The sequence below is a fragment of the Dipodomys merriami genome, unplaced genomic scaffold (assembly GCF_024711535.1).
Source record: "Dipodomys merriami isolate MVZ:Mamm:240054 unplaced genomic scaffold, mDipMer1.0.p SCAF_488, whole genome shotgun sequence".
Classification (NCBI taxonomy): Eukaryota; Metazoa; Chordata; class Mammalia; order Rodentia; family Heteromyidae; genus Dipodomys; species Dipodomys merriami.
In genome coordinates this window covers 106329-131072 of record NW_027206055.1, presented here as the reverse complement: position 1 = coordinate 131072, position 24744 = coordinate 106329, and the positions used below count along the sequence as shown (strand labels likewise).

The 24744-nt window shown below is 40.6% G+C and overlaps 1 protein-coding gene across 40 annotated transcripts in view; it reads left to right on the top strand.

The window, feature by feature from the left end:
• LOC138809148 (protein FAM114A2-like) overlaps nucleotides 1-24744 on the top strand; it is a 138880-nt gene that overhangs the window by 97656 nt on the left and 16480 nt on the right. For 29 of the 40 annotated variants that reach the window (XR_011366717.1, XR_011366725.1, XR_011366726.1 and 26 more), the window contains 6 exons: nucleotides 7949-8144; nucleotides 9447-9539; nucleotides 17865-18001; nucleotides 18518-18668; nucleotides 20462-20583; nucleotides 22091-22129. Coding sequence is in view for 6 of the 40 variants with exons in the window: in XM_069995583.1 (XP_069851684.1) it covers nucleotides 7949-8062 (114 nt within the window). In the remaining 34 variants the exon portion in view is untranslated. Of the gene's footprint in view, nucleotides 1-7948; nucleotides 8145-9446; nucleotides 9540-17864; nucleotides 18002-18517; nucleotides 18669-20461; nucleotides 20584-22090; nucleotides 22130-24171; nucleotides 24278-24444; nucleotides 24563-24744 lie in introns of all 40 variants that reach the window. The other 11 variants (XM_069995607.1, XM_069995591.1, XM_069995590.1 and 8 more) reach the window with 8 other exon arrangements.

The following is a 24744-nucleotide window of genomic DNA, read 5'->3' as shown; positions in this document are numbered from 1 at the left end:
AGCTGATTTGCTCAGGGACAATGCCCAGGCCCAGAGTTCAAGCCCCAAGACTGCCAAAAAAAAAAAAAAAAAATCCAATCTCTTTACCTCCGAAAAGTTCCATTTTCCTTATATTTATAAACTTATACCTTTCTAGCTCCACAACTCCAGACTTCACACATTTACACTACTGAAGGATAAATAATGAGATGCATCTTTTTTAATGAGGGAAGGGGGGCTCATCTTAAAAACCACAAATCAAAGCATCTTACTCGTCTGCTTAGAAACCTACTGCCTTTTCCCATTAAGTTCCATATTAAGAGTTAAAACTATCCTGAGCTGGGCATAGGTGGCTAATGCCTGTAATCCTAGCTACTCAGGAGTCTAATGTTTTGGGATCATAGTTCGAGATGAGCTTGGGCTAGAAAATCTGAGATTCATCTCCAATTAACCACACACACACACACACACACACACACACACACACACACACACACAGAGAGAGAGAGAGAGAGAGAGAGAGAGAGAGAGAGAGAGAGAGAGAGAGACAACAACTTTATCCCATCTCATAAGCTGGACTAGCCATGGTGTTCAAGTCCCAGGCCTCCTCTTATTTATCTTTTTGCAAACCTCCTCCCCCTCATTTTTTTGTGCCAGTCCTAGGGCTTAAACTCAGTGTCTGGGCACTGTCCCTGTGCTTCTTTTACTCAAGGTTAGTGCTCTACCATTTGAGCCACAGCATCACTTCTGGCTTTTTCTGTGTATGTGGTACTGAGGGATCAAACCCAGGGCTTCATGCATGCCAGGCAAGCACTCTACCACTAAGCCACATTACAATCCCCTTGACCCGTTTTTTTGCAGCATTTTTTTCTTTTTCTTTTCTTGGATTACTAAAATTTGTTAAGGCCTTTGCATTTGCTAGTTAGTCCTCCCTCACCTTCTCCTGCCCAATTCATATAACTAAACGTCCTTGCAAACACTTTGCTACTGGCCTGGACAGCCCTGTTCTGCCCATTTGGGCCTTGCCAAGTCAGTGGCTTGGGTAATCCCTGACCTTGGGATAGTTGGGAGGGTACTTAGCGCTCAGTACCTGTTGGAGGGTCAGATCTTCAAAAACACAAATGCAGATGGACACCCCCAGTCTCCTTTTCCCAGCTGACATCACTCCAGTGACTATGGTCAGCCAAACTTTAAACCACCCGGTTGGTGCCCAAACTCAATGAACCAGAGCCCAGCCACTTCAGAACAAAGAAGAACCCAGACCCAGAAGTATACCTGGCCAGACCCACCCCAAAGGGGGAAGTATTTCCCAGGCATTGGGAGCACACTTTGTAGGCATCTGCAGTGGCTATGTGCTGGCTGGATGCAAGGTACTTTCTAAGTTGAGGTCGGCAGGAGCAAGGTGCTGGTAAGCCTTGATTGCTGAGAAGGGTAAAGGAGGGAAAAGGCAGCCTGATGGTAGGAATGAGAGACACAAAGCATATGCATTTTGGTTCCTTAAAAATATGAATCCCTTTGGCTTATTTTTTTTAATTTACTGGCAATTCATCATAAAATACCCAGAAAACTTAGGAAACCATTAAATAATGCAAATTTACTTTCACCTACCTGTTATTTATTTATGTTTGCTGAGAGATGATGAATTTATTGAGAGTAGAGTATCTACATTCCTTCTACTAATAATATTAACAGTATAAACAATATAAACTCTTTGTCTTCCATCCTAACACATTCCAGATGATCTTTTATTTTCTTTTTTGGTCGGTTCTGGGGCCTGAACTCTGGGCTTGGGTGCTGTCCCTCAAGTCTTCAGCGTAGGGCTAGCACTCTACCACTTGAACCACAGTGCCACTTCCGGCTTTTTCTACTTACGTGGTACTGAGGAATTGAACCCAGGGCCTCATGCATGCAAGGCAAGTACTGTACCACTGAGCCACCTTGCCAGCCCCTCTAAATGATTTTTACTCATGTAGATTCAAATTTAGATGGTGATGACCAAAGTATAGAGATTACCATTGTTTCCTGTTTCAGAGTATGTCCTAATCTCATATGAAGTTAAATGAATTACATTTCTACAATGATATATTTTGTATGTATTACATATAATGCATGCATTACACATAGTATACAACACACACACACACACACACACACACACACACACACACACACGTATACATACAGCTTAACTCCAAGGTATCTTAAAGTTGCCTTCTGATTTCATGCCTCGTGATTCTTTTTCTCCCCGGTATTTTAATGGCTCCAGGCAACTAGTATCATGTATACCTTTTAGCTTTCTCATGGATTGTTTTTATACGTTTGAACACTCTTTCTGGCATTTTCACCTGTCAGTCTGATGTACGTCTCATGGCAGGCATTTGCAGATAACTATGGGGCTAATCAGGTTAACATAAATTAGTGAATTGAATTCGAGTGCCAATTTTGAGGTGCAGGAGCATTGCCTAAAAGGACCAGTAGCTATTTGGCATGAAGTAGTTATTAAACAGTGACTATAGAGCCTTTGTTGCTAGATCTTTCAGTTTTCAAGGGAAATTGGACACTTGCACTTTTGTATGAAGACTGGTTTTTAAACATGGAACTCATTTAAAAGTTTAGGCACTATATAGATAAATTAAAAACATCTCTAGGCTAGATTTGACACTCCAAGCTCTAGATATGTGTTTGGTTCTTTGTGTATGAATCATGTCTCCTGATTCAAATGGGTGTTTTCCTTTCTGTTAGCATTTTTGGTATGTATCTTAATTATAGTAGTGTGCTGGTCTTTCTGCCTTAGTTGTTAATATGTTTATAAAATCTGTTTGAAACACATATTGGCTCTTTCCTACATGTAGTCCATCTCTCTATAAAATAGGTTTATACATACCTGTGTGTATGGGTGAAGGAGGGTGAAAGAGAAAGAGAGAGAGCACAAGAGAAGAGGGTGAAGGAAAGGGGAGGAAATACATTTATTCTCTCATGCTATTTGATTCTCCTCTTCTTCTGGAAGGAATTAGATTGGGTAATTGAATTGCTGCTTAAAAGTTGATCTGAGGTGCAGGGAATGTGGTTTAGTGATAGTGCTTGCCTACAATGCATGAAACCCATTGTTCAGTTCCTCAATACCACATACACAGAAAAATCCAGAAGTGAGGCTGTCTCTCAAGGGTTAAAGTGCGAGCCTTGAGCAAAAAAAGCTCCAGGACAGTGCCTAGGCCTTGAGTTCCAGTTCCAGGACTAGCAAAAATAAATGTTAAACTAGGAATTCAATGGATATAGCCAAATGGTGGAGCTCTTCCCTGGTATGTGTGGGGTCCTAAGTTCTATCGCTAGCACTGTAAAAAAAAAAAAGTAAATATAAAATATAAGTCAATCGTCATCTCTTTTGTCACATCAAATGTTCCAATACTAACAGAATTTTGGTATATTTATGATGAATATTTTAAATAATAGCAAAAGGCCCAGAATAGTGTTTTATATTTATAATCCTAGACACTCCAGAGAAGGAGATAGGAGGATTAAGGTTTAAGAGCAGACCAAACAAAAAGTTAGTGTTTCAGAGATAGCAAGCATGGTAGTGTATGCCTGTAATCTCAGGTACTTGAGAGGCAGAGGTAAGAAATTCATGGTCTGAGGCTTGCCTAGACAAATTGAGAAACCCTATCTAAAAAACAAAAGCAAAAGGATTAGGGACATCTTTTATTCCCTAGGGCCACCACTACAAATAGGAAACAAAGCCCTAAAAAACTGTTCTGACAGAAATGTTTTTGGATAGATTAAATCTCTGGAAGAGTTTTAGTAGGAAGTGATTACTAAAGATTTTAAAGGATAGTCAGTAAAAGGGGAAATAGCTAATGAACCTCCTCACAATGAAAAACTTGCTCAGGGAAAGACTCTAGGAAGACAGGAAAAAGATAAACTATAAACTAGCGTGAAATATTTGCAAGCCATAAAGTAGAGGAATTAAATCTCCAATAAACAGTGTTCTCAAGTCTCTGTAGTACATAATTGTAGAGAGCTGCGAGAGGCCGCACCTGGAAGATGGTGCCGGCTTCCGCCCTCCGCCTTCCCGATGGCGAGTGCTCTCTGTGTAAACAACTCCTGATATGGCTAAGGCAAAGAATCTGGCTTGCTTCTCGCAGCTCTCTACAGTTCCCCCTTTTTTGTTTAAAGAACACAGATGAGAACAGAGGTCTGATCCCTGTTGTGCAATTGCAAGGACTGCATACAAGCCTTCTCCCAGAGGGCACCTTCTCTAGGGATGACTCAGCCTGTCCATTGATTCGTTTTTCACAAGGACGGGAAAAGGCGAATCGAACCCGTGTGCAATCAAACATGCTCTCCTCGAGGGCAAAACTCATGCCTCTCGACTGCAGTACTTTGGCTTTGCAATCTGTGTTCATTGTTTTAGGGTGGCAAGCCACGCTTAGGGGGACTGACCTGCTCCAATGACTGTAAAGGCTTGGATAATCATGGCTGCACTGCGACGCTGAGAACCTCTAGTTTGGCAAATGCACCACAGACATACCAAGGAGGCTAACACCAGAAGGCCTATCAGGGCTCCCAAACCCGCCCCCTCCTTGAGATGAATCATAGCAGCGGAGATCCATGAAGATAACCCCTCCGCCAATCCAGCATCCACTCGGGTCGAGTTCACCATGACGATGGCAACCCTGAGCTGTTCCATCAGGCTGTCGAACTCCCCAGTTCAATTACCTAAAAGATAACTAAACAACTGTTTAGACAAATTTGCAGCATTTTTTGAATAGGTTTTTTTCCTGGGCCTGAACTCTGGGTCTGGGCGCTGTCCCTCAGCTCTTCAGCTCAAGGCCAGCGCTCTACCACTTGAGTCACAGCGTCACTTCCGGCTTTTTTCATTTTGCTTATGTGGTACTGAGGAATTGAACCCAGGGCCTCAGGCATGCAAAGCAAGCACTCTACCACTGAGCCACCTTCCCAGCCCCCATTCTTCTGGGTTAATTGCACCACAGCAGCAGCTAATCCAGCATTAATTAGTGGTCCGCCCAGCTCTCTGCAAACTCTCATCCATGCTTCTAGTCCCCTATTCTTATATGGGGTTATGGCGGCTCTGCATTCCTTAGTGCACTGCTCGTAAACAAGCTGTTTAATTAATGGCATGGCTGCATCTGGGTCACCAAAAATTCTGCCAGCAGCCTCGACCATAAGGGCAACAAAGTCCGAAAACGGCTCCGTAGAGCCCTGCAGGATTTTGGTGAGATTGCCACTCACCTCGCCTTTATTTGGTAAGGCCTTCCATGCCTTTATGCCAATTTTATTGATTTGTTCATAAACTTGAACCGGGTAGCCTATCTGCTGATTGGCGAATCTCCCCTGTCCAAGCAGCATATCTCTGTCCCAAGCTGGGTTTCCCCCAGCCTGATTGGCCACAGCCTCTTCACTAGCAAATTCAATCAAAAAGGCCTTCCAATCTAAATACTGACCTGGGCTCAAACAAGCTCATGCGAGCCCACTCCAATCACTGGGTGTCATGCAGTGTCTGTTTAGGGCCTCTACCTGGGCTACAGTAAAGGAGGCTGTGATTCCATATGTCCGCACAGACTCAGCTAAAGATTTTATCACCTTAAAATCTAAGGATTCATAATACCGCTGTCCCTGTGGATCCTGAAATATTGGACAGGCTAGATGTAACTCGGTTCTGACCGCTTTCCACATGCCTGGGCTGAAAGAACAGCCGGGGCTGCCACTTCCAGGGTCCTCCCCATAGAGCGGAGGGGCCGAAGGTGTGGGGCGGGGCATGGAGGGCGTGCATTCGTCTTTATCTGGGTCCTCTCTCTCCTTCCCTTTCCTCCTCTTTCTTATCTTTGTTTTTTCTATTTGTTCTATGAGTGATTGTAGTTCCTCTGAGTCTGTAGACTCAGAGGTCTCTAGTTCGGCAAAATCAGGGTATGACCCCCCCCTGCTCTCCTCCTTTTCGCTGTCTGCCCTTTCTGATCTTTCTTCCTGCAGCATTTCTAAGGCGGCCTGACCATTCTCTACCGCCTCACTGCAACGCTGGTCCTCGAGACAGCCTCTTATCAGTTTCCATATTGGTCTCACTCCACTCTTAAGCGTTCCTTGTTCAGAGGCAAAATCTAGGTCCCTCCCTAGTTTCTCCCAAGAGGCCACCGTGAGGCTTCCAGAGACAGCGAACCATGGGGCAACGGTGTCACATTCATTCAAAAATCTCTCTAAAGTACTCTTTTTTATTTTTAACTTTTTTGAGTGCAGTAGCTCATTGAGAGCCAAAAAAATTGGGTGCGAAAAAGAAGCGCCCATGTTTTAAACATTTAAAGCTGGTAAACAAACTTTTACTTTCACTTTTGGCTACTCTATTGACTAGCCCCGGGTTCTCACTCTCTCTTTATCTACCGAGAAGAGCAAAAATCCCCCCACTCTTGTGGTGGATTCCCCTTTTACCTGGGAACTTACTCCCCGCTCTTGTGGCGGATTCCCCTTTTACCTGGGAACTTACTCCCCGCTCTTGTGGCGGATTCCCCTTTTACCTGGGAACTTACTCCCCGCTCTTGTGGCGGATTCCCCTTTTACCTGGGGACTTACCCCCGCTTTTGTCGCGGATTCCCCTTTTACCTGGGGACTTACCGGTGCACCACCCTGACCGCAGAGAGTTCTGAGTCCTCATTGGGGTTATGGCTGATTCCCCGTACGGGCCACCACGTGTCGCTACCGCCTCGACCAGCAAGGAGACTCGAAACCGGACTCTTCTCTCTGCCGTGTATTCAGGACCTTTTTTTAATCTTGTGACCCCAACCCCGGGGAGAATTCCCCACAGCCTTAAGTACCCGCTGGGTAGCCAACCCTGATACGCCACGTGGGAACCGCCAATAGGTTCAGGTGCGCGGAAGCAAGCCAGATTCTTTGCCTTAGCCATGTCAGGAGTTGTTTACCACGAGAGCACTCGCCATCGGGAAGGCGGAGGGCGGAAGCCGGCACCATCTTCCAGGTGCGGCTTCTCGCAGCTCTCTACACATAATGATAAAAACCAAACCAGAATGATTGGATAATGACCAAAAGATACAAATAAATGTTTCACTCTCAGCAAATAAGCATATAAAAGGATGCGTTGGTCCCAACCATTAGAGGAATGCAATTTAAAATGCTCAGTGAGGTACCACTACATACCTATCTGAATGGTTCAATCAAAATAGTGACAACACAAGGTTGATCAGAATTCAGGGGAACTTGATTATTCATACATTGCCACTTGGAAAATGAAGTGATAGTTTACATGGGAAAAGAATAGAACAATACCTTGTTTTGGGACAGTCCTGTGGATTGAGCTCAGTGCCATGGCACTATCCTTGAGCTTTTTTGCTCAAGGCTAGCGCTCTACCACTTGACCCACAGTGCCAGTTTCCGTGCATGTGGTACTGAGGAATCAAACCCAGGGCTTCATGCATGCTAGGCAAGCTTTCTACTGCTAAGGCACATGTCCAGCCTAACAGTAACATTTAAAACTAAACTGAGTAGCTCAAGAGAAAGCTTAGGTTCCCATAAACACCTATACATAAGGTTTCTGAATCGTCTTATTTCTGTGATAGTCCCAAAGTACATTTATACCAAGGACTATTCAGAAACAATAAAAAAAAGTCTTAATACAATAAAAGTGGGTCTGGAGGGACTTAAATGCTGTGTAAAAAATTCTTAACAAGTGGCATGCTATGTAATTTCATCTATACTTCTTGAAGTGAAAAAGGTTCAGTTGAAATCTGTTGAAATCTGAAGATTGGTGGATTCTGCCACAATGAATTATGCTTCAATTATGGAAGCTGTTACTAGGAGAACCTGGGGGAAGATCTGTGGGATCTTGTCTGTATTAATTTACTAATGTTCCTGCCTGTGACTCTGTGAAAGTGTAAAAAGATTTACACAAATAATGTATACTAAAAAGGCTGACCTCAATCACTTTTTTCCCTTGGGCTTTCTGATAAAGATGATCCTTGAGTCTCCAGTGATAACTGAAGATGGAAACTGGGAGTCAGTGGAGAATTCTGAGTCTGTGAAGAGTAATGAATCTGTTGACCAACATGCCAATCAAGAAAGTTAATGGAAGCTGTAGTGCCCAGTTGAAAAGACCAGATGTTGGGTCTTCCAGGGACCCTGAGACTTCAGAAGTTCTCCCTTTTCAGGTATTACAGACAGCCACTGACTAGAATCTCTATTTTTTTTTTTTTGTGGGTCATGGGGCTTTGAGCTCTGGGCTTGGGCGCTGTCCCTGTGCTCTTCAGCTTAAGGTGAGCACTCTACCACTTGAACCACAGCACCACTTCCGGTTTTTCTAATGGTTTATTGGAGATAAGAGTCTCATGGACTTTCCTGCCTGGGCTGGCTTTGAACTGTGATCTTCAGATCTCAGATACTCAGCCTCCTGAGTAGCTAGGAAAACAGGTGTGAGCCTCTGGTGCCCAGCTAGAATCTCTATAAAATATTGGGATTTAAAAATATTGGGGTTAACCTGGTACCCCTGGCTCAGACCTGTAATCCTAGCTCCTGAGGATGCTTAGGTCCAGATGAAATGCAGATTCAATTTCCAACTAAATTCCAGCAAAATGCTACACTAGAGGTATGGCTCAAGTGGTAGAATGCCAGTCATGAGCAAGCAAAACAAACGTGTGAGGCCCTGGTACAAGGAAAAAGAAGTTGGGGTTAACAGACTCAAGCTCAATGCTAATTTAGGATTGAAGTTCTTTACTTGTTTTTACAACCATAAATAATAGTTTTTCAGTTCTATAAATGCCATCAGCAGTGATTACCTTTGCTGCATGGTGCCTACATGATGAAAACATGCAAGTGTCTGTCAGTCAAGCAGTGCATTAAGCAAATATTATTTGGTTCCCCATACTTTGGCTAATAATTAGATAACTTACGTATATTATACTTTTTCATACTTTCTTGTGTCTTCCCTCCCCCGCTCATTTACTAGGACAGTAGGAAACTTTCCAAAGATATATCCCAGGCCAGCTGGGGATATTGGGGAAGCTGGGGCAACTCCTTGCTCTCCTCAGGCTCAGCTACAGTAGCCACTGTGTGTAAGATCATCAGTCATTTCATTACTGTGTGTGTTTATATTGTTACAAGGGACTTTGTTAATAAATCTCCTTCTACATTTGTTCAAGGGATTTAATTGTTTGAAGACAAGTGATCATGAGATAGATGATAGACATCGCAAGTAGAATTGGTAGCATTTTCTTATTAGAATGAAGTCTAGGAATTGCTATAAATGCCTGTTCTTTAGTGATGATGTATCAGAGTTTTTGTATAAAAAATATTATACTAAGGAGATATTTCCAAGGACTAATAACCCTAATTGTTAAAAATAAACTGTCTTATAGCTATCATGATTTTAGATGAATGGACTTTGATATTACATTTTTGAAATTTATTTTGTTTAGTTTGGTAATAAAGAGCAACCCATTATGATTTTTCTCTAGGACAAGATACTTCAAATATCATTGAAAAGGCAGAGACTTCCCTTGGGATCCCTAGTCCCAGTGAGATTTCCGCCGAAGTCAAACATGCTGGAGGTCTGTATATGGAAACATTAAGTCCTAGGATACTTTGGATTCAGTAGCTAGCTTGTGCATTTTTGATACTAAGGACATGGGGATATTCTACAGGTGTGGTGTGTTGTCTTGTGAATCCAGCTGCCAGTTAGAGATCTGTGTCTTATAACTGCTCATATCCCTCTACTCTGCATCTGAACTAATTTCAAGGACTGCTACATATTAAAATTATCTTGTTATATATGTTGAATATACGAATTGCTTAGCACTTTGCTTGGCAACCAAGGCTAGGTGAATTTAAATCTGTCACGACCAAAAAGTATTTTTGTTCATTTAGGGCTATTTTTTGCTTTTTGTTTTTTGGTTGTTTGATTGTTTTTCTGCCTTTTGTTTTCTGATAACTGGGCATTGAACCCAGGATGTTGCACTAGCTAAGCAAGTGTTTTGCCATTGAGCTGAGGTACATTCTAGCCTTTTTTCTATTTTTTTTTTTTTTTTTTTTGCATTTTCTTGATCTACTGAGGGGCGTCTGAGTTGGTTCCATATCTTAGCTATGGTAAATAATGCTGCAGTAAACATAGTTGTGCTGGTAGCTTTAGGATGGTCTTGTTTGTGATCATTTGAGTATATGCCCAAAAGTAGGATTGCTGGGTCATAGGGGAGCTCTATGTAGTCTTTTGAGGAACCTCTATACTACTTTCCAAAGTGGTTGAACAAGTTTACACTCCCACTAACAATGCAGTAGGGTTCTGCACATATCTCCTCCAGCACCTGTTGTTATTAGAGTTCTTTATTCTAGCCATTCTAACTGGGGTGAGGTAGTATCTCAATGTTGTTTTGATTTGCCTTTTTTTTCATGACTACGGGGGTTGAGCATTTCTTCATGTGTCTATTGGCCATTCTTATTTCCTCTTCAGAGAAGTTTCTCTTTAAGTCTTTAGCCCACTTATTTATTGGGCAGTTGTTTCTTTGAGGATTTGTTGTTGGAGGATTTGATTTTTTGAGTTCCAGGTATGTTTTAGATATGAGACCCTTATCTGTTGTATGGCTAGTGAAGTACTTCTCCCAATCAGTGGGCTTTCTATTGATCTTGCTAACTATGTCCTTTGCCATGCAAGAAGCTCTGCAATTTCATGCAATCCTATTTGTCCAATCTTTCTTTGCTTTGTTGTGTTTCTGGGTCTCTTTTAAGAAAAATTTGGCCTGTGCCAAGGTTTATTCTTGAAAGTTTGTAATGATCAAAAGGAAACCTGCACTTCTAATCCATATGGAAAAGTTTTGAAGACCAGTCTGTTTTCTTCATCTCTCATAGCCCTTATTGTTTCTCATTTAATACTCTTTACTCATCTCTATCATTTTTTCTCTAGAAGCAGATTTATTCTACCTGTCTTTCTCCATCTTCAGAGTTATATTTTGTCTTGGCATACACCTATCAGATACTAATAGGTTCCACTATCACTACTTGTGAATACCTAAGAGAGAACTGGATTGACCTACTTTCGGGTCCATAGTGCATGGGTCAGTAGAATGGAGAGATAACTTCATCGGACATGGCAAATTACTCCATATATGAGGCACTGTTCTTAATGATGCTTGCATAAGTGAGGCTACTTTGTCTGTGACTAACACACTATGTGTTTAAAAATGAGTTTATTTTTCTCCCTGAAGAACTCTACAAATAGAGTATTGCATGTTATTTTGGTGAATGTAGGGTCCTGGTAACTTCACTTTTATTTGTTGGGTTCTTTATAATTTTGTAATTGTTGTCAGATCATGCTGTGAGTGCAGGTATTGTATTCTCAAACAGATAAGCTCAAATTCAGGAGTTACAGAGACAGGAAGTTTCATTTCTCCTCATGCTCCCAGCAGCTTGAATGGTTTAATGTCTAACTCTGATGCTTTGAGATGTTGGAAGATTAAAGTGTTGGCATTTTCAGAAATTTTTATCAGGAATTGCTTTTAGTGGGCAAGGAAAACAGGAGTTAGAAGTATGTTTGGATAGTAAACAGCAGTGATTTTATAAGACTTGAAGGATATTTGTCATTCAGAGCCAGCCATGTTTTAGAAGGGGAATAAAAATTATGGAGAACCCTGGGAAGAGTGGCTAGTATTAATGTCTTAAAAAGTTAGAGAGTTAATGGATCATGAATATGAAAATCTAAGGAAAGGTGATAGGGAGAATATACCTTTTTTATACCTTTGAAGACTAGCATGGAGAACAGAATTTAGGTTGTGTTTACTTGTGTCTCATGAGTAGAGAACTCCCACTACTCAGTGGAAGTTTTATGGACTTAGATTTTAGTTGAATATTAAGTGTACCAGAATAGAATGGGTGGCTTTTTCATCCTAACGTCTTTCTCATCTTCTAAAATTTCTAAGCATTAATTTCACTGTGAAGGAAAGTATACTGGCGATGGGTTTTTTTTAGAAGTTTGAGATAAAACATACCAATGAAATCACTTGGTCATCTTTTTTGCAATTTTGTCATGTTCCTTTAAGGATGTTGTCTTCTGCTTTCTCTGTGTGTGTGTGTGTGTGTGTGTGTGTGTGTGTGTGTGTGTGTGTGTGTGTGTGTGTGTGTGTGTGTGTGTGTGTGTATGTGTGTGTGTGTGTGTGTGTGTGTGTGTGTGTGTGTGTGTGTGTGTGTGTGTGTGTGTGTGTGTGTTCCTGGAGCTTGAAGTCAGGGCCTGGGTGCTGTTCCTGACCTTTTTGCTCAAGGCTGAGTAGCTAGGATTATGGTTGTCAGCTACCGGTGCCCGGCCTCTTTCTTTTTTAATGTGTATGTTCTGGCACTGGAGCTTGAATTCCGTCTTCACAGTCTACCTTGTCTCCCTCCTCCACAGCTGGCACTTGAACCCTGCCTCTGGTTTTTGCGGGATAAATAAATGGAGATGAAAGTCTCACAGACTCTTCTGCCCTGGTGGCTTTCCATTGTGATCTTTAGATCTCAGCCCAGAGTAGCTAGGACCATAGGCATGAGTCAACAGTCACCCTGTCCTGCTTTCCCAATTCAGATTGATACTTAAAAACTTTTTAACTGTTATTAAAAGATACTGGTTACAGTTATAGAAGTTGGGTAAATAATACATTTCTTTTTTATCAGTCATGGACATGAACTCTGGGCCTGGGCGCTGCCTCTCACCTCTAGAGCTCAAGGCTAGTTAATGCTCTACTACTTGAGCCACAATGCCACTTCTAGTTTTCTGATGGTTTATTGGAGATAAGAGTCTCACAGACTGGCATTGAAGCACAATCCTCGGATCTCAGCTTCCTGAATAGCTAGGATTACAGGTGTGAGCCACTGGTGCCTTGCTATGAGTACATTTCTTTTTGGACAGTGTCACCATTTCCTTCTCTGTTAGGCTTGTTTAGAGGGAGTCTAGTGTGGCCTTCAATCTTTTTTTAATTTTTTATTTTTTTATTGTGATTGATTACATAATTTCCCAAATTTCACAGTATTGTGGGATAGTGATGCTGTTAAAGTCACAAACACATTCTAACTTTCCTGGAGCAAATTGTCTATTATGGTCTATAACATTTATGAGTTCTATGACCTTTGTGATACAGTTATTTCTTCCACATTGGGTGGTATGTACATTTCTTTTGTTTTGCATAGCATCAGCTGTTCCCTCTTTCCCATTTGTTCCCTCCCTCACATAGCTGTCATTAAGTTGCTTAGTTCATTTTGGTCAATGTCCTGTGCAGATGATGGGTCCTGCTGTTGTATGTTTTCCCCTGATTCCCTCTAGTTCTGTGTCATCTTCCTGGTTCCCCTCTGGTGTACACATATATACCATACATGTGATCAGCAGCATGGAGTTATTTAGTAGTGGTTTGACCAGATGAGTGGAAGTTCTTTGTTTCTTAAGTCTTGTTAATTTTGTCGTATCACCTAACATTTTGGATTTAACATCCACTTATCAGGGAGACCATATACCATTTGTCTCTTTGCTTTAGGCTTACCTCACTCAACATGCTTTCTTCTAGCTCCATCCATTTCCCTGCAAATGTCATTATTTTGTCATTTCTAATGGCTACATAATATTCCATTGTGTATAGATACCACAATTTTTGGATCCATTCATCTGTGGTGGGACATCTGAGTTGTTTCCATATCCTAGCTATTGTGAACAGTGCTGCAATAAACTGGAGGTGCATCTGTCTTGTATACTGGTTCCTGTTGTTCTGGATAGATGCCTAGAAGTGGTATGACTGTGTCATAATGGAGGTCAATATTTAGCTTTCTGAGGACCCTCCAGATTGCTTTCCAAAGTGGTTGCATAAGTGTACATTCCCACTAGCAGTGTAATAGGGTTCCTCTTTCTCCGCATCGCCTCTAGCATTTGTCATTGCCTGACTTGTGGATGTGGGACATTCTGACTGGGGTAAGGTGGTATCTCAGGGTTGTCATTATTTGCATTTCCTTCACCACCAAGGATGGTGAACATTCCCTCATGTGTTTCTTTGCCATTTTTTTTTTTTGGGTCCGGTTGTGGGGCCTGAACTCAGGGCCTGGGCGCTGTCCCTCAGCTCTTCAGCTCAGGGCTGGCGCTCTACCACTTGAGCCACAGTGCCACTCCCGGCTTTTTTCTTCTTGCTTATATGGTGCTGAGGAATTGAACCCAGGGCCTCAGGCTTGCTAGGCAAGCGCTCTACCACTAAGCCACCTTCCCAGCCCTTCTTTGCCATTTTTATCTCTTCATCTGAGAAGTCTCTCTTTAGTTCACTTGCCCATTTAGTAATTGGTTTGTTAGGTTTGGGAGGGATTAGTTTCTTTTTGTTAATTTATTTTTTATTGTGAAAATACTGTACAGAGGGGTTACAATTACATGGGCAAGATAATGAGTACATTTCTTATCAAGCATTGTAGCCTTCTCCTTTGTTTCCCCTTCCCATCCCTTTCCATCCTCCCTCTGGCCCCCTCACCTAATCCTCCCCGCCACCCCCAAAGTTGTAAAGTTCATTTTTACATAACAAGTTGTACTTCTCATTGTTGCAATGGGCCCACCTGTATCCTCATTTAAACGACTTGTTTTTCCCCTTCCCCTGGGATTAGTTTCTTGAGTTCCCTGTATATACTGGATATTAACCCCTTGTTTGATATCTTGCTGTTAAATATTTTTCCCAATTAGTTGGTTGTCTTTTTAGCTTGGTTGCGATAGCTTTAGCTGTGCAGAAGCTTTTTATTTTAAGGTAGTTCCATTTGTCGAGTCACTCTCCCAATTTGTTGTGACTCTGGGACTCTGTTCAGGAAGTTTCTTCCTGTGCCTATAAGTTCAAGTGTCTCTCCTACTCTGTCCTGCAGTAGTTTCAGAGATTCAGGTTTAATGTTAAGATCTTTAATCCATTTTGAGTTGATGTTGGTGCATGGTGGTAGGCTGGGGTCCACTTTTAGTCTTCTGCATGTGGCCGCCCACTTTTCCCAAGACAAGTGGTTGAAGAAGCTTTGTTTCTTCCATTGTATGTCTTTTAGCCTTCAATCTTAAGGACTAGTTTATCTTTACTGCTGCGCCCTGATTCCTCTGAATTCACTCTTATTCCTCAGGTTTTCAGTGAAATCTGTTCACTTTGGTTGTTTAAAAAACCAGATGTTTCAGCATAGCTTGAGCTATGGGGATTGTGTTGCTTACTACTTATGCTAGTTCTTCTCCCAACTGTGTGATGTTACCTAGTGTTTGAACAGTGTATTACTCAGATACATACAAATCAACACATCTGTAGATTCTTGGAACATTTTACTTATATAGCTGCATCCTCTGAAGTTTTTTGACTTTAAAGTAGTAGCTGCTTCAGCCTTCCTTGATGCCAGACTTTATCCCTGACTTACATTGCCTGTGAGTGTTCTGTTGTCTGTAGGTTCTCCTCTGTGTGTTGGGGTTTGGAACTTTTCTCTAGGCAGAAAGCCCAGCTGTGGCGTTGACTTTGTTTCTCTTTTCTCCTGGACCAAAGTGTTTTTTTTTTTTTTTTGTCTTTTGTGTAGTATCTAAAAATAGTTCTTTCTTCTATTTTGTCTGGTTTTCTAGTTGCTGTATAGGAAGGCAAGTGTAGAACTTGAAAGCAAAAGTTCTCTCCATAATAGAGTGTTTGATATAATATAGTTAAATTACTTGGTGTACTAGTTGATCTAGTATAAGATTTTTAAAGGCAAACAGAACTAATTATTCTTGAAACATACTCATCTTTGTAATGTATATTGATTCCCATACTAAGAATCAGCATAGTCTTTTAGGACAAAGTTGAGCTATAATTTTCATACAGTAAAACTTTTTTCTGCAATATGACTTTGTGTTGAGAAATAATGGTTATGTTTATACTGTATAATCACAGTATATTGTGATGCACAGATACAGAATATTTTCTGTATTTGTATGGCTCACTGAGATATAAGAATATTTTCATTATCTGAGGGAGTTCCTTCATGCCAGTTTGTAGCCACATCTTTCTGTCTGTTCACAGCATTTGCCAACCATTGATCTGTTTCTGACTATAGTTTCCCCTTGTTTAGAAAAATGTTTACTATGTGCAGATCAATATTTTTTTTTCTTTTGCCAGTCCTGGGGCTTGAACTCAGGACTTGAGTGTTGTCCCTGACCCTTTCTGTCCTTAAGGCTAGCAGCACTATTTCCTAATTTTTTTGAGAAGTAATTCGGAAATAAGAATCTCATGGACTTTCCTGCCTGGGTGGCTTCGAATGTGATCTTCAGCTCTCAGTCTTCAGAGTAGCTGAGAAGCTAATATTGCAGGCAGAAGTAAGCGGACCACCATTGCCTGGCTATTTTAACCTTTCTTTTTTTCTTTTGGCAATATGAAGTACCACTTGAGCCACATCCTTAGTCCTTTCTTCTGCATGCCTCTATCTATCTACTTATCTATGTGCCTGTCTATCTATCTATCTATCTATCTATCTATCTATCTATCTATCTATCTATCTATCTATCTATCTATCTATCTATCTATCTATCTAGAGGGAGTAGTTATTTATTTTGATCTATGTTCTCAGAGATGTCAGTTCAAAATGTCAGGGAGGGCATGGCAAAGCAGAATCAATCATACCATGGCAACTAGAAAGCAGAAATAGATAGTTTGTTTTTGGATCTGATCATCGGTTTTGCTTGTGCTGGCTTTGGACTACAATTCTGCCTCTACTTTGTAAGGAGCTGTGATTACAGGCATACACTGTGTGTTTGGATTCTCTTTTTATTCTTTTCACTGTGTAGCCTGAGCATCCATGAATGGATATGAATGTAGCTTAGGCTCGCCTCAGACTCACAATACTCATACCTTAGTATCTGGAGTATTGGCATTATAGGCATGCACTACAATATTTAGTTATACTTTAGCTTTATGCTTTATATTTTTTCTTAATTTTCATACTGAACATTAAAACAGTGAATTTTCATAATGTGAACTTGTTCAGAATCTTTAAGAGATAGTATGCCCCTTCTAGGAAGATAACTATAGTCCTGACATTTATCTTAGAACAATTTTGTTTGCTTTTATACTTTACATACTTATAGTACATTTTGTATCTAGCTTCTTCCACAACATTTTTGTATCATTTGACCATGTTGTATTTTGGATGTGGTATTCCATTTTGTCACTATGTCATATTTTATTTATCCCACAGTTGTTAAGCAGTAAAATAGTTTCCATGTTATAGCTATCACAAATACTGCTGCTCTGAATATTTTTGTTTATGTCTTTTTTTGGCCAATACTGGGGCTTGAACTCAGGGCCCAGGCACTGTCCCTGAGCTTCTTTTGCTCAAGGCTATCACTCTACCACTTGAGTCACAGTGCTATTTCCTGTTGTACTGAGGAATTGTTCTCAGGGAGTCATGCATGCTAGGCAAGCACTGTACCATGAAGCTGTCTTCTGATGAACCACTGTACATATATGTAGCATAGTAGATACTGGCCAGCAGTTTTCCAAAGAGGAGAATCTACTATGTTTCCACATGCAGTGTGTAATTATTTCCCTTGCTGTTCCACATTCTTCCCAGTACTTAGTATTGTAAGTCACTCTTAAAGAATTGAAACATAAATGGTTGGGCACTGGTGGTTCATGCTTGTAAACCTAACTGTTTAGGAAGTTGAGATCTGGGGTTGTGGTTCAAAGACAGCCCAAGCAGGAAAATCTGCAAGACTCTTCTCTCTAATGAACCAGCAAACAAAGCAGGAAGTGGAGCTGTTGCACAAGTGGTAGAGTACTATCCTTGAGGAAAAAAGCTCATAGACATCACCTAGGCCCTGAGTTTTAAGTCCCTGGACTGCCACAAACCCCCCCACAATACATGCAAATGTATTTTCCCAGTATTGTAGTAATGACATTGATGTTGCTTTCTAGGGAAAGGACAATATTAGCGGGAGTTTAGATGCCTTAGAATTCATTGGGAAGAAGACAATGGATGTAATAGCAGAACGGAGTCCTGTATTTAAAATGACTATAAGAGTTTGATGAACCGGAATTCTGCACTGTCTCAGGTACTGTTACCTTTACTGGTTTAATTGCTGTTTTCTGTTGTTTGTGGCTTTTTTTTTTAATTTGAATTTTTCCCTTTGTTACCTTGGGACTCCGTTAGTGTGTTTTCTTGTAAAGAATTATCAATGCATTATAAAATTAAGGCATTTTTTATGGGCTGGATTTTTTTTATGGGTTTGTCTAATGCTTAGACAAACAGCCAGCTCTTTTCTTTCTGCAGTTGCCTCTGTCAGTGCAGTACAAAATCCTGAGTGCTATCAAGATTACTTATTAGGTTACTGTTGAAACCACTTTTGGAAATGCATTTGGCTCCTTAGGTGTTGCTGTCTAGCATCAAATTTTGTTTAGCTTCTTTTTTTTTTTTCTATGCAGCTCCTGATCCTTAGTGAATTTGATTTGCTGTCCAAAAATGAAGGGTAGTGCTTTATACTGGAACTTAGCTTTGCTTCTCTCCACTCTTAAAAACTTTCCCTTGAGCTCTTATTATTTGCTGTATCTATGCTTCCATCTCTTTTTAGGTTTTAAAGAGGCCAAGGAAAAAGAAGAGCTAAGGACCTCCAATGATGTAGCCATGAAACAGACAAGAAAACTCATTGTGAGCTACCCTTTGATGAACTTCAAGAACATCTAGAAGTTCTGGCGATGCTTTCCCAAGAAAGTGAAATAAAGGTAATTCCAATCCCAAACTCCCAGCTGAAAAGAGTCTTCAAAGAAAAAACGTTGCATGGTTTCTTTTCACTTTGTATATTTGGACTATGAAATGTGTCTCTGAAGGAGATGTGGGTCGCTCGAAATATTATAATAGAAGAAAAATATCCCCTACTGTTTAATTGTTAGAAATAGTGAATAAGTCAAATGTTATTTCTCTTAAAATTATAGAAAAAGAACAGGGCTGGGAAGGTGGCTCAGTGGTAGAGCACTTGCCTTGCATGCCTGAGGCCCTGGGTTCGATTCCTCAGCACCACATAAGCAAAAAGAAAAAGAACAGAGGTCTTAGTATCAGATATCCTTTTCTTTCACCTTAGTCTTTAATTTTCTGTTTTTTCTCCAGTGTCATGGGTTTTTAGCTGTCAAAAAGCCTGTTGTAGCTGCTAATTTGTATATAATTTCCTGTTAGTTCATCTCCTCTGATAATCTAAGCCAATCTTTCTTCTTCTTGTTCTTCTTGTTCTTCTTGTTCTTGTTCTTGTTCTTCTTCTTGTTCTTCTTGTTCTTCTTGTTCTTGTTCTTGTTCTTGTTCTTCTTCTTCTTCCTCTTGTTGTTGTTGTTGCTGTCGTTGCTGTTGTTGTTGTTGTTGTTGTTCTTCTTCTTCTTCTTCTTCTTCTTCTTCTTCTTCTCCTTCTTCTTCTTCTTCTCCTTCTTCTCCTTCTTCTCCTTCTTCTCCTTCTTCTCCTTCTTCTCCTTCTTCTCCTTCTTCTCCTTCTTCTTCTTCTTCTTTCTTCTTCTTCTCCTTCTTCTCCTCCTTCTCCTTCTCCTCCTCCTCCTCCTCCTCCTCCTCCTCCTCCTCCTCCTCCTCCTCCTCCTCCTCCTCCTCCTCCTCCTCCTCCTCCTCCTCCTCCTCCTCCTCCTCCTCCTCCTCCTTCTTCTTCTTCTTTTCTTCTTCTATGTTGGTCTTGGAGCTTATACTCTGGGCCTGGGTCCTGTGCCTCAGCTCTTCAGCCCAAGGCAGGCACTTACCACTTGAGCCACAGCAACACTTTCAGTATTTTTTCTGGTGGTTTATTGGAGATAAGTGTTTCATGACTTTTTCTGCCTGGGCTTCGAAGTCATGCTTAAGCACTGATAATTTTCATTTATCTTTTGGCCTATATTAATTTTGGAAATTCAAATTCTATCTATTTTTCTATAATATCTACCCTTTAGTGTTACAGTTATTAAAAAAATTAGTTCTGGCTCTAATCCTAGCTCAGGGGGCTGAGATCTGAGGTTAATTGAAAGCCAGACCAGACAGGTCATTTTCGATAAATAACTCAGAAAGCTGGAAGTAGTCCTGTAGCTCCAAGTGTATATGGCTATCCTTCAGAACAAAGAGCCTCAGGGATAGCTCCCAGCTCAAGCTCCAGGATCTGCAAAAAAAAAAAAAAAAAAAAAAAAAAAAATTAGAACTGGGTACTTCAATCGTAGCTATTTAGGAGAATGAAATCTGATGATTATGGTGGGAAGCCAGCTCAGATAAGAGTGTCTGTGAGACTTTTATCTCCAATTAACCACCAAAAAGCTGGAAGTTGTGCTGTGGTTCAAATAATGGAGTGCTAGACTTGAGCACAAAAGCTAAGCCCCCAGGCCTTGAGTTCAAGCCCTAGGACCAACACAAACACACACACACACACACACACACACACACACACACACACACACACACACACACACAGAGAGCTGTGCTGGCATGAGCTCTTCAGTCTTTTCTCCTTATGAGAATTTTTTCATTAATATTTACACAATATTTTATTATTTTCATTCAGGTGAAATCTTTCCTTAATTCTCTGAGTGTAGAAGAATTAGAGGCTCTCATATTTGAATCAGAACAACTCAGAAGCATTTTCCCTAGCAGAATTTTATGAGGAAGAGGAAGGAGAGAAAAAAGGTAATATGAAAATTCAGAATCGGAGTGGGAAGATGCAATGTATTTATTATTACTAGAGTATTTATTATTACTAGGGTATTTATTATTATTATTAATATTAATATTGTTACTAGATTATTTATTATTACTAGAGTAATTTGTGTGTTTGTGTGTGTGCACGCACAACGCCTGTGCTGGTCCTGGGGCTTGAACTCAAGGTCTGCTTGCTGTCCCTGACCTTCTTTGCTTAAAGTTAGACCTTTAAGGACTTGAGCCACAACCCTACTTCCAGCTTATTTTTTGTGATTAGAGATAGGAGTCTCATGGAGTTTTCTTCCTAGGCTGGCTTCCAACTGTGATCCCGAGATCTCAGCTGCCTGAGTAGCAGTCTGACAAGGATAGCCACTGGTACCCTGCATCTCTCTCTTTTTTGCAGTGAGAATTTTCATGTAGAATTCTTTTTGCAACTTTCCCCCATCTAGGTGTTCAGACACGTCAGCCTCTTGCTTATGTCTTCTTTTTTTTTTCCCTGTCAGACTCCTCTTAGCATCCCTCATACTGATATTGTTCATACCCCCCTGCCAGTGATTACAGTTAAAGATTGCTCTTTTCAGAGTTTGTCCTCAGTTTGGCTAATGTTTCTTTATATCTCTGGATACTTCATCTGTGCCTCGTGACTTGTGGGATCCTTAATCCCATCTTGAATTGAGGCAGAAAAGGTGGTAGTACCTAAAACATGAGTGACAATCTTCCCCCTCCCTGCCTCCACAATTTAAAGCCTGTATCTCTTAGAAAATATGAATGTTGAAGCTGCTCATTTTTTATAGTAATTAGGTAATGTGGCAGTTAGTATAAAATGTAATTTCTGGACAAATGAATCTTAAGGGTTGTTTTATTTTAACATTTAATTAGATATATTTCTAAGACATATTCTCTGCTAATTGGCTATTTTAAGAAAGTGGAATCCAATGAATTCAGTTTTGTCTTTTTTTTTTTTTAAGCTGGTCCTAGGACTTGAACTCAGGGCTTGGATGTTGCCCTAAACTTTTTTGCTCATGGGTAGTGCTCTACCACTTGAACCACTGTACCACTTCTGGCTTCTTCTGAGTAGTTCATTGGAGATAAGAGTCTCACAGACTTTTCTGCCTGGGCTGGCTTTGAACCATGATCCTTAGATCTTAATTTCCTGAGTAGCTAGGATTACAAGCATGAGCCACCAGTGCCTAGCCCATTTGTAGTGTTTAAATGAACTATTTACTTTGCCATGGAATGACATTTTCACTCTGAAGTATACAAGTGGTCATAGAGACTAGAATTTTATTTGGTGAACATTTCTTAAAAGTGAATGAAATGAGCCTTTACGACGAGAAAAGCAACGATGTATGAGTCATTATACACATTCAAACTAAGTTTCAATTTTGTAGAATGTATTTATTGCTCTGTTGAGCTTTGTAGCTTCCCAGTGCTGTTTACAGACTATGCTGATGAAATCTGTGTTGTTAATAACAGCTATATTCATTGATTTCAGGACAGTTGGTCAGCATTTGGAAGATTTGTGTGACTCAGTGTGAGTATTTTCCCATTATTTAATGTGTGATGTTAGCAAATCATGTACAGGCAAAAGAAAAGAAAAGACTAACTGATTTTTAATTTAATACATCCAAGCAGAAAATCTTATGGTATAGCTTCAGGCTCATTGCTATATATCTCATTACAACTAAATTTTAAGAGATGACCACTAGTTGAGTTTTAGTGTAATATTAAGGAGTATGCCAGCATTAGCTTTATTGATAATCTGAGAAGGCAACTAAAATACTTCTTCCTTTTCTAACTAAGTGACTTTGTAAGGTAGATTTTCTGCATATACTTGAAACAACATAACCCAACAGACAGTATAAAAGCAGATGAGAGAATACAGGTGTCTTTCATTAGGCTAAAGGATGAAGAGATTTATTAAAGATGTAAAACAATGGGACTATTTTGCTGAAATTTTACCTTTTTTGGAAAATACAGTTTTTTTTCAATAAGTGTATATTAATAAGTAGTGTTTCTTTTCTTTCTTTTTTTTTCTTTTTGGTGAGTTGTGTGGAGTAAACTTTGGGATTGGGTGCTGACCCTCAGCTCTTTAGCTCAGTGCTAGTATCCTACCACTTGAGCCACAGCACCACTTACAACTTTTTCTGCTTATGTGGTGCTCAGTAATTGAACTCAAGGCCTCATGCATACAAGACACTCTACCACTGAGCCACCTTCCCATCCCCAGTGTTTTTTGTTCTTAAGTTTACAAAACTACCATAAACACTTGAGTTCTAAATTTTCTTTTGTTTGGGTTGTGAAACTAGGACTCAATACCTGATGCTTTGCTCATTAGCTGAGTTCTACTTTTTAACATATCTGTCTGTTTCTCTCGTGTGTGTGTGCATGCACATGCGAATGCATGTGTATCCCCTATTTTTTATTTAATTTATTTATTTTTGTGCCAGTCCTGGGGCTTGAATTCAGCACTTAGGCATTGATCCTGAGCTGTAGTCTACCACTTGAGTTATAGTTGTACTTCTGGGGTTTTTTTTTGTTTTGTTTTGTTTTCTGAGTAGTTTATTGAAGATAAGAATCTCATTGACTTTCCTGCTCCAGCTAGCTTTTAATAGCAATCTATAGATCTCAGTCTCCTGAGTGTGTAGCTAGGATTACTGGTGAGAGCCACCAGTTCCTGGCTCTACTAACATTTTTTTTTGCCGGTTGTGGGGCCTAAACTCTGGGTCTGGGCACTGTCCCTCAGCTCTTCAGCTCAAGGCTAGCGCTCTATCACTTGAGCCACAGTGCCACCTCTGGCTTTTTCTACTTATGTGGTGCCGAGGAATCGAACCCAGGACCTCATGTATGCAAGGCAAGCACTCTACCACTGAGCCACCTTACCTTTTTAATTAGCTCTTTGGGAGCTCTCAAAATTTAAGAGTATTAAGAGGTCCTGAGACTAGCATGTTTGAGAGCTGCCAGATGAAAATTTTCCAAATATTAGTGCTTTTAAAGATGGCTCTCTGTTTACTTCTTTGAACTGTCAGTGTGCTTGCCACTGATATCTCTAAACCTCATTTGATTTTTTTCTTTTTTTTTTTGTTTTTTGTCGGTCGAGGGGCTTGAACTCTGGGCCTGGGCGCTGTCCCTCAGCTCTTCAGCTCAAGGCGAGCGCTCTACCACTTGAGCTACAGCGCCACTTCCGGTTTTCTGGTGGTTTATTGGAGATAGGAGTGTCATGGTCTATCCTGCCCGGGCTGGCTTTGAACCGCGATCCTCAGATCTCAGCCTCCTGAGTAGCTAGGATTACAGGCGTGAGCCACCAGCGCCCGGCTTTGATTTTTTTCTATTTCTCATCAACTGTAAAATAACTAGTCTTCAAGTTTTCTACAAAGCGAATATTTCTCAGTGAGAAACTTTTGTTACTCCTTTAGTATGGATTTTATGCAGACTGGGACATTTTCTTTTTTGTTTGTTGTCTTCAGCATCGTGTTTTAGAAGTCAGACTAGACAATTGTATAACATCTTACAAATAAATGATTCCTTAGTCTATGTAAAAGCTTGATTCCTGATTAGAAAATGTTTTCTGACCAGGTACTGGTGGCTCACACCTGTAAACCTAGATACTCAGGAAACTGAGACCCCGGATCTGGGTTTAAAGCCAGCTCACCAGCAAAGTCTGTGAGACTCTGATCCCCAGGTAACTACCAAAAGCCCAAAGTGGAGCTGTAGCTCAAGTGATAGATTGTTAGATTTGAGCTGAAGAAGCTCAGGGACAGCACCCACGCCCTTAGTTCATGCCCTAGGACTTGCACAAAAAAAGAAAAAAAGATTTTTTGAACATAAGTTCTTAATGTTTTTCTGAAGTATTGAGATGGCAGTTAACTATGATGGGCTTTGGAGTTATCCACTGAGTCAAAATGAAGATCTGTCTTTTACTAAAGCCATGTGACCTGCGATCCTGAGCTCTTTTCTCATCTGTAAGGTAACCCAATCTAATTCCTTACAGGTTGTTAAAATAAGTACTAAATGAAATACGTTATTCAGAGGCTGGGAAGGTGTCTCAGTGGTAGAGTGCTTGCCTTGCATGCATGAGGCCTTGGGTTCGATTCCTTAGTACCACATAAGCAGAAAAAGCCAGAAGTGGCACTGTGGCTCAAGTGGTAG